We start from the raw sequence: 9514 nt of genomic DNA, 5'->3' as shown, positions 1-9514 counted from the left end.
GATCATTTTTTTTTTTTTTTTTTTACATCAAATTAAAGTTGGCATTGGGCGTCCTGACACAGAATTTTGCTAACCTAATATCACAACCTACATTCCAACCAAATGTCAACATCTAAAAATGTTTGTGGCCACCGAGCTGACACTGGGCAATGATATTTTGATTTATCTACTATGTACTATTTGACTTTTATCTTATTTTGTATTTTATTTTACAGTGTGATGTGATTTATGCTGTATCATAGTTCATGGACACTTTAATTCCCCTTGGTATTAATAAAGTGCCTTCCTGCATGTGTGAAATCAAAACAGTTGCAAGTCTTTCATGTTTTTTTTTTTTTTTAAGTTAAAATGAAATCAAATTCATGACTTGTGGCCAAACCCTTGTTTCAAAGAGTCTTACTTTAATAAAATAAAAATCATATCAGCTGGTCATACAAATGTCCAGATTAAAAACCAAAAAGCTAAAACATCAATCACACATAGGATCATTTTAAACTTTTAAACACCACAATATAAATCATTTACCCACCCAATTAAATTATCAAACAAATATATCCTTCAATTAAAAAATGCTAAATTGCAGTACACCTCTCAACCTGGTATAGCTGCTCAGTAGAGACTGCATAGGGGTAACATTAGTGCGCAAGTCTGCTGTGAATGTGCAAGAGAGATGAAGATGCTCAAATGACGTTGTGGAGGACAGCGACAGCCATAGCGATGAGGGTCAGCGAGGAGGAACAGACAGACGCTGAAGAGCCAGACTCTGTGAAGGGCTCTGTGTGTTTGAGCATCCAGTCCTTCTCCTTCTGAAGTCCCTGTTTGTCCAGCTCAGGACTGACCAGCTTCCGGATTGTCTCATAGTATTTATTCAGCCACTGAAGCTGGAGTGAGAAAACAACACTCTTAATCAAAGTCATGAACGAGCCTAAAGATGCATACTGCTTCCTTGTGTGTGTGCATATCAAATAAACAAGTAAACAGTGGCAAACACAAAAAATAAAACAGAAATATAGTATAATAATGCCATATCTTCCAGGTCTAGAATCAATATGGTATTCCACAGGGATCAATTCTTGGACCACTTAACATTTTGTTCTGCCACTTGGTCACATTGTAAAATAAAATCCACAATTAATTATCATTGCTATGCTGACAGTTGTGGAAGAAATCCTCAAGTAGAAGTTGCAGTCTTTATTTGGGATCATTTAACCACATGGTTTGCATGCTGCCGTCCATGTTTCATTAACCACAGCGTTTTAAAACTAAAGTACCACGTGATATAACATAATATCACTGTCTCCGTCTGCTGGTGTCATTACCAAATGCACCTTTCTCTCCTGACCACACTGGATAATTGGCTGCTGTCAGATTGATTCGAAGTACTGTCAGGAAAAGACTTGAACTGCTGCACACTTTATATTAGATCATTTTCAAATTTTCAGTATTTTGGTGTTTGGTGGTGTTGTGGTCCTTCTATGAACGTCATGAACGAGCCTAAAGGTGTACAGTGGCATGCAAAAGTGTTCTCTTACTGTGAATAGTTAAGTAAGTTGAAGATGAACTGATCTCCAAAGGCATGCAGTTAAAGATGAAACATGCTTTTAAACAAGCAAGAGTACTGTATTATTTTTGTTTTGTACACTTTTAGATTGTAAAAAAGGAAAGGAGCTCCATATAAAAGTTTGGGTACCCCAAGATATTTAAGCTCTTAGACAACTTTTACAAGGGTCTCAGACCTTAATTAGCTTGGCTCTGACTTGTTCACAATCATCATTAGGATAGCCCAGGTGATGCAACTTTCACAGCTTTATAAATACTCTGAATGCTGAAACCTTGTCCCATCAATCAGCAGCCATGGGCTCCTCCAAACAGCTGCCTTGCACTCTGAAAACTAAAATAACTGATGCCCACAAAGCAGGAGAAGGCTATAAGAAGATAGCAAAGTGTTTTCTGATAGCTGTTTCATCAGTTTGTAATGTAATTAAGAAATGGCAGTAAATAGGAACTGTGGAGGTCAAGTTGAGGTCTGCTCAACCAAGAAAACTTTCTGAGAGGGCTGCCCGTAGGATTGCTAGAGAGGCAAATCAAAAACCCAGTTTGACTGCAAAAGACCTGCAGCAAGATTTAGCAGACTCTGGAGTGGTGGTGCACTATTCTACTGTGCAGTCACACCTGTACAAATATGACTGTCATGGAGAACTCATCAGAAGAAAACCTTTGCTGTGTCTTCACCACAAAATTAAGCATTAGAGGTTTGCAAAGGAACATCTAAACAAGCCTGACACACATAATTCCTTTGGACTGATGAAGTTAAAATAGAACTTTTTGGACTCAACACGAAGGTATGCTTAGAGAAAAAAGGGACACCTGTCCAACTGTTAAACATAGGGGTGGATTGATCATGCTTTGTTGCAGCCAGTGGCAAGGGTAACATTTCACAGGTAGAGGGAAGAACAGATTCAGTTAAATTCCAGCAAATTCTGGAGGCAAACATTATACCATCTGTAAAAAAGCTGAAGATGAAGAGAGGATGGCTTCTACAACAGGACAATGATCCTAAACACACCCTGAAATCCACAACGGACTACCTCAAGAGGCACAAGCTGAGGGTTTTGCCATGGACCTCACAATCCTCCAACCTAAACATCATTAAAAATCTGTGGATAGACCTCAAAAGAGCAGTGCAAAACTAGAGGCCTTTTGCAGGAAGAATACGTAGGTGAAAATCCCCCAAACAAGAATTGAAAGCTGTGATACTTGCCAAAGGGGGTACTATTAGGCACTTACCATAAAGAGTGGGTCCCAAACTTTTGCTTTAGGTTCTTTTCCTTTTAAGTTATTTTGATACTAATAAAGATTGAAATAAAAGAATAATCTTGCATAAAATAAGAAATAATGTGTCGTCTTTAACTTACTGCCTTTTGGAAATCAGGTCATCTATTACTTGCTTGGCTATTCTTAGTAAACTGAATTTTGTGCACTGCTTCCACGTGCATGTGTATCAAGTAAACAAGTAAACAGCGGATAACAGACAAAATTAAGTAGAAATATATCATAATACTGTGTCTTCCTGGTTTAATGTCAAATGTGGCGTTCATCAGGGATCAATTCTTGGACCACTTTTGTTCTGTTCTTTCATCTGGTCAGGTCACATCATCAAAAAATACAAAATAAATGATCATTGCTGTGCTGACAGTGGCAGAAAAATTGCTTAAATTGTTTACTTAAATTAAAATACCAGAACAAAAATATAATTATACATTACAAGTGAAAGTCCTGCACCCAATGTCATACTTCAGAAAAAGAAACAAAGCATTATCAGCCAAATGTACTTATTTTAGGAAAAGTAAAGGTACTTGCTCTGCAGAAAAATGTCTTGAAATTGTTAATACTGTTGCATCAATGGAAAGGAGCATTTTTTTGTGGTTGCAGGAAGTCAAAGTGTAGCTGAAGAAATCAACACCTACAACTGCTGAGTAAATGCAGTGAACTGAAAAACAATATTTTCATGTAGAGTGTAGGTGGGTAGAGTTATAAATAGCATAAAATGGAAAAACTCAAGTAAAGTTCAAGTACTTGAAAACTGTAGTTAAGTATAGTACTTGAGTAAATGTACTTAGTTGCTTTCCACCACTGATCTTAAGACTCTGGATGATGTGCACTATGAATAAACAGAAGTTGAGGAAAAAGATGAACTAAAATTGTGCAGCCAAAAACATCACAGTTTTTCACTCTATCTAAAAAGTTAATATTAGTTATTGTTATAAGTAACCGCAACATTCTTTTCTGTACAATGATGCTCCAAAAAATGTCTTAGATTTACTTTGAAGATGAAAAAAAAACAACAACAACACAGAAGTTGATTTCACACGTGGTTTTGTTTTCTCAAATAATGTTTTCATCTCTAGGCAGCAGGGGAACTTCGACCTCAAGTGTAAAGGGGGGATTTTAGGAGGAAACCAGCAGACTTACAGCAGGAAAACGAAAATACTCGGTTGATGTCACATTTTCTTAAACTGAAAGATATTTACAAGTATAACAGGAAACTGGTCAAATCCTTGGGGAGGTAAATTTACATTATACAGTAGCTTGTTACTAGGGAATTGGTTTAATGTGTTGGGTTAACACTTTTGCTTTTTAAAAGAAGTGACATTGACATTCCTGTAACTTCTCAATGTATAGTTTATCATGCAGTCAGATACAGTGTCTTACCTGCTCTGAGCTGAGGAGCGAGGTGTCAATCAGCTTTCTGTCATATGGAACCAGCGACACAGTGTCAAAGGTCAGGTAGTTATGACCATACTGAGGGAAAGAAAAGCACATTCACAAAGATGTTACAGGAAATCCCTGATATGATTCTGAATCATCAGAGATGCTCTGTTTCATATCTACCTTTGTGTGTACGGGCACAATCACAGCAACGTCTTCAATTCGAATCCCAAAGTCATTCTCCTTGTAATACCCAGGTTCTTTAAGAAAATCCTCATTAGTTTTTCAACATTAGAACATTTGAGCCAGTTAATTTCTTTTAAAATTATCATAATGTAAGTTTATCTGCAGTGCATGTTGACTGATTTAGGGAAAGAATAAAATCTCACCGATAGACGTGAACATGCCGGTTCTGAAGGGAATGTTGTTGCTCTGAAAGCCAACGGGCCCTGGAAAAATATTACAATATTACATCAGTGAAATAAGATTATACCACAGAAACCAAGTGAAAATAAACCTTAAATTCATTTCAGTTGTGTGCAATAATTTATGCACTCTGTATCGTTTCTCATATCCCATCCTATGTGTCCTCCTTCAAATCAGTGGGGTCTATTAAACTTTGTCTATAAAAATGTATGTTAACGCCATACTTCTCTTTTTTTTAGAATATTTTTTACAACAAATAATAGCGCTACTATCCTAGTTCATTCTTTGGTTACATCTTGTATTGATTGTTGCAATTCTGTCCTCTTTGGTTTCCCTCTCAAGTGCCTTCATAAACTCCAGTTGGTTCAGAATTCAGCTGCCCGTATCATTACTACAACCCCTCCATAGATCATATCACTCCAGTGACACTCTGTTCTCCAGTGACTTCACTGGCTTCCTGTTAAATACACAAGATTCTGCTTCTCACCTTTAAGGCCCTTCATAATCAAGCCCCTTCCTACCTGTTTGAACTCCTTCATACCTACACACCCTCCTGTACTCTTAAATCCTCTTCTCTAATCCAACTCCCATCGCCACCTGCCTGCTTGACTACCACTACCCACCGCCTCTGGAACTCTGTCCCCCACGACATTTGCAATTTTAACTCCCTTTCCACTTTCAAATCCTGTCTGAAAACACACCTTTTCAAGCTGGCATACTCGGTCTAATTTAACGGAGACGCACATATGGTGACCTACACTGACGATGACTTTATGATGATGATTTTATGCCTAATATTTATTATTATGATTTTTGTCTAGTCGTTTTATTAACTTTTATTGTATATAACCAGACGGTTTGATTTTATGATCTATGGATATAATGGTGCTTGTTCTTTTTATAACTGTTTCTTGTAAGGCGTCCTTACATGCTCTGAAAGGCGCCTATAAATAAAATGCATTATTATTATTATTATTGTTATTGTTATTATAATTATCATTATTGTTATCACACTTATTTTTATTATTACTACTCATTTAATCAATTAGTCAGGTATAAACTACCAGCATGCACTGGGGCAGTTTTCAGCCAAGTATGAAGCGGTTGGGATGTGAGTCAGCACCTCCAAATCTGAGGCCATGGTTCTCTGCCGGAAACTGGTGGATTGCCCCCCTCTGGGTGGGGAGAGAGTTACTGCCTCAAGGAGTTCAAGTATCTTGGGTCTTGTTCTCAAGTGAGGGTAGATTGGAGCGTGAGATGGATCAGCGGTTTGGTGCCTCCGTTGGGTGGAGGGCTCAGCCTTAGAGACAGGGTAAGGAGCTCGGAGTAGAGCCGCTGCTCCTTTGCATTGAAAGTGGTCAGTTGAGGTGGTTCGGGCATCTGACCAGGATGCCTCCTCAGCACCTCCCACTGGAGGTGTTCTGGGCACATCCCACTGGTAGGAGGCCCCGGGGCAGACCCAGAACATGCTGGAGGGATTACATATCTCATCTGGCCTGGGAACACCTTGGGGTCCCCCAGGAGGAGCTGGAAAGTGTTGCTGGGGAGAGGGACGTCTGGGGTGCTTTGCTCAGCCTGCTGCCCCCACGACTTAGATGATCAGTTGATCATTTGAGACATTTTTAAAGAGAAGACTTCAAGCATTCTCTGGTCACAGCTTCTCCAGTGTAAATATTGGCTGCTTCTCTCTGTTTTATATCATTGTGAGCTGAATCTCTGTAATTTGAACTGTCAATCAGTAAAATTAGTACTTTTAAAGATATCATTCTGGGAAATCGTCATGGACGGTTTCCACAATTTTCTGACATTTTTCTGACATTTTTCAGGCTAAATGATTAATCAGTTCATGGAGAATTACACAAATAATTACATGAGTAATCAGAGAATCATCCGTCTCCCTGTGGCGCCTTCTCCAAACCTGTGCAGAGTTTTGAGCTCCTTATGTTCAGGTGTATTTGGTCATGTTAGAAGTGGTTGCATTGCAGAATGAAATGTGTGCTCAAACATGCAAACTGCTCGCCAGTTTATTAATTTTATCACTCCCACTTACTGCATTAGCACTGCAGTGTAATGAAGTTCAATTTGATGCAAAACAGCCTCTTGTGCATACTAATCATGATGCTTTTAGACATCAGGCATCATTGAAATCTGCCCCTGAACTCTGTTTCAGTCGAATGGATTTATGCTTTAAAAGGTGTTTTTAGTGAAGACCTCACAATACTAAATACATACTGGGGGTATAAACTTCAAAAAATGTATGTAAAACAAAAAGAGAACATACACTCGTGAACTCCAAAGTAGTTTCCAACACCATGGCCTGTGCCGTGTCCATAGTTCAGGCCCACCTCCCACAATGCTCGGCGACCCAGCATCTCCATGTTTACGCCTGTTGATACACAGAAGCCACACAGAGAGCTGGAGTCAAACATCCTGCTGGAGATACATGTCTACGTTTCATCCACTCAAACAGTATCACGAAGTGTTGATCACAAAGTGGAGAAACAGGGCTCTCTAGTGGTGAAACTAGGAAATGTTTCAGGGTTGGATTATTAAACTGTAAATCTCTTTTTATAAACATGCATGAATGTTTTTCATTCCCACCTCTTGTCCCTGAGGGAAAGATGGTTCGGGATATCTCAATGTTGCCCATGAGCACTCGAGTGAAGGCCTCCTGTGAAGCGAGACGTTTGGTTAATGATGGGGAAAGGGTGTTTTAAATGACTACTTTGTATAATGTGGCCTTTAACGTTTGCTGAGAGGACATTACCGCAGAGGTTTACGGCCAAAAGTCAAAAAGTAAACTTTTATAATGATGTCAATAAATAAAAATATACAGAAAGAGAAAAAAAACTTCACCGCAATCTCTTGTGTTTGGACAGTAAAAATGTAAATATCTCTTCACACTTTCACTGTAATATCCACAGCATTACCTTCTGCATTGCTGTAGGGGTTCCCCAGTGAACTGTCCGAGTGATGTCAGTGGTCCCATCTCTGAGAGAAGTGAGAGACATGATGACTCATTTCACATGCAAGTAATGAAAGGTGAAACTTGGAGTGTGTGTGTTTTTACTCACAGATACTGGCCGCCAGAGTCCACCAGGTACATCTCATCAACTGTCAACCTCCTGTTTGTTTCCTCTGTAGGGCTGCAACAACACAGGAAATAGCAATATCAGCAGCAGTGGAGATGGTAGTTGTAGCACACTTAAAGGACCATGTCGGTGTTTTAAAAGTTTTACATCACTGCTCAACATTTTCTAAAGCTTGTGGATTGAGAGTGGAGAGCTCACAGGACATGAGCAATGAGAGAAAGGGGGGATGGTAACTAACAAAGGTCCCTGTCCAGATTCAAACAGGGGAAATTTCAGTGGTGGAAAATAACCAAGTAAATTTACTTATAAGTGCTGTATATAAGTGACTTGACTTGACTTGAATATATTTTCCATTTATTTCCATTCTATGTAACTTTGAACTTCTACTCTAGTACATTTAGAGGGAAATATTGTACTTTTTACTCTGCTACACTTGTAGATACGAAATACTTTTATTTAATTTTTGGTTACACATTATTTGGATAGTCCACCTAGAGATAGTTTCTAAGGTTTTTGTAACATTTCACCAGCTTATTAGAGGAGATTCAACAATTTAACTGTTCTGCTTTATTCATCTACAGAGAACATGTGACAATTTACCACATATTCTCAGAGGAATAAATATTAGGACTAAAAACAAATATTAGGACTATCCAGAAAGAGTTGTTTTTAATAACTATATCAATATACAAACATACATAAGACAAATAAATAAAAAAAATAAATTATAGCTGCTGCGCAGCGATGGGTCGGGTCCGGGCATTTTTAGTCAATTCTGAGCAACAAGCAGAAGAATTGGAAGACACTTAAGAATTTAGCAACACAATCTGCCTTTTGCATCAGCTGAGGCTTGAACTCAGAACCTCTGAGACCAAGGATCAATTTCTATCTCACTGAGCTAATTAGTCAGTGACAATTCATGTGTAACTTCACAAATTGACTAAGCCAGACGTGCAGGTTTAGCAGCCGTCCATGCATGGAAAAGCAGATTTCAAACCACTGTAAAAAATTCAGTTATTGAAACAAAAATCTGAAAATACACATATTGCATCTAGACAGCATGGAGATGTTGGTAATTTGTTTGTAACAATGATTGATTTGCTCCATAAGTGAAAAACTGATGTTTAAAATTGCCATTTTTATATTGACTCCAATTGTTCACATTAGAGCAAAATTCAAAATGCTGTCAAAAATTCAGTTTTTGAGATAAAATTCTGAAATTTGCCTCACATCATCTACCATGACTCTAGAATTTTGTAATTTTTTTTCCATGAACACTGAAGATTTATTTAGCAAGAATTTGCATGTATATGTTTACAGTACTGTTTACAGTCAAACATTTTGATGCACTGTAGTCTCAATTTTTGATAAATCAAAAATCTGAGAAACGCAGTTTTTGTAGGACAGTCTGAAGATGCTCTGTAGCAAGTTTCAAGTCAATTGAACAAAAATTGTGGGAGGAGATAGGTTTAAGAAGTTTTACAGTTTTTGAAAAACAGTGATGAACTTCATAATTTTTAATAGGTTTAAATGTACAAAAGTTTCTTCAGTATTGGGGCCACAGTTTGATGAAAGTTGTGAAGTTGTAGCACATATGCTTGATTTGTTATGAATTTTCAAAGTTTTGAACTTCAGACGCTTGCTGTAGCGCCACCATCAGGACTATTGGATTGAGTTTACAGCTGAGGATATCTGGCATGAGACTGGACCCTTGTGCAAAGTTTGGTGAGTTTTCACCCATGGGAAGTATGATTTCCTCGGAAGAAGAAAGAAGAAAGAAGAAGAAT

At 38.1% G+C, this 9514-nt stretch overlaps 1 protein-coding gene across 1 annotated transcript in view; it reads right to left on the bottom strand.

The window, feature by feature from the left end:
* Positions 1 to 380: 380 nt before the first annotated feature.
* xpnpep2 (X-prolyl aminopeptidase (aminopeptidase P) 2, membrane-bound) overlaps positions 381 to 9514 on the bottom strand; it is a 30261-nt gene continuing 21127 nt past the window's right edge. The window contains exons 14-21 of the mRNA XM_049585000.1: positions 7710 to 7781; positions 7566 to 7626; positions 7237 to 7306; positions 6917 to 7021; positions 4599 to 4658; positions 4393 to 4469; positions 4213 to 4302; positions 381 to 881 (exon numbers count right to left, since the gene is read on the bottom strand). Coding sequence (XP_049440957.1) covers positions 681 to 881; positions 4213 to 4302; positions 4393 to 4469; positions 4599 to 4658; positions 6917 to 7021; positions 7237 to 7306; positions 7566 to 7626; positions 7710 to 7781 — 736 coding nt within the window. The 3' untranslated portion in view covers positions 381 to 680. The remainder of the gene's footprint in view (positions 882 to 4212; positions 4303 to 4392; positions 4470 to 4598; positions 4659 to 6916; positions 7022 to 7236; positions 7307 to 7565; positions 7627 to 7709; positions 7782 to 9514) is intronic.

Source organism: Epinephelus fuscoguttatus, linkage group LG9 (genome assembly GCF_011397635.1).
Source record: "Epinephelus fuscoguttatus linkage group LG9, E.fuscoguttatus.final_Chr_v1".
NCBI classification, from domain to species: Eukaryota; Metazoa; Chordata; class Actinopteri; order Perciformes; family Serranidae; genus Epinephelus; species Epinephelus fuscoguttatus.
Note: the sequence above shows the minus strand (reverse complement) of the source record. Positions and strands in the feature narration are given on the sequence as shown.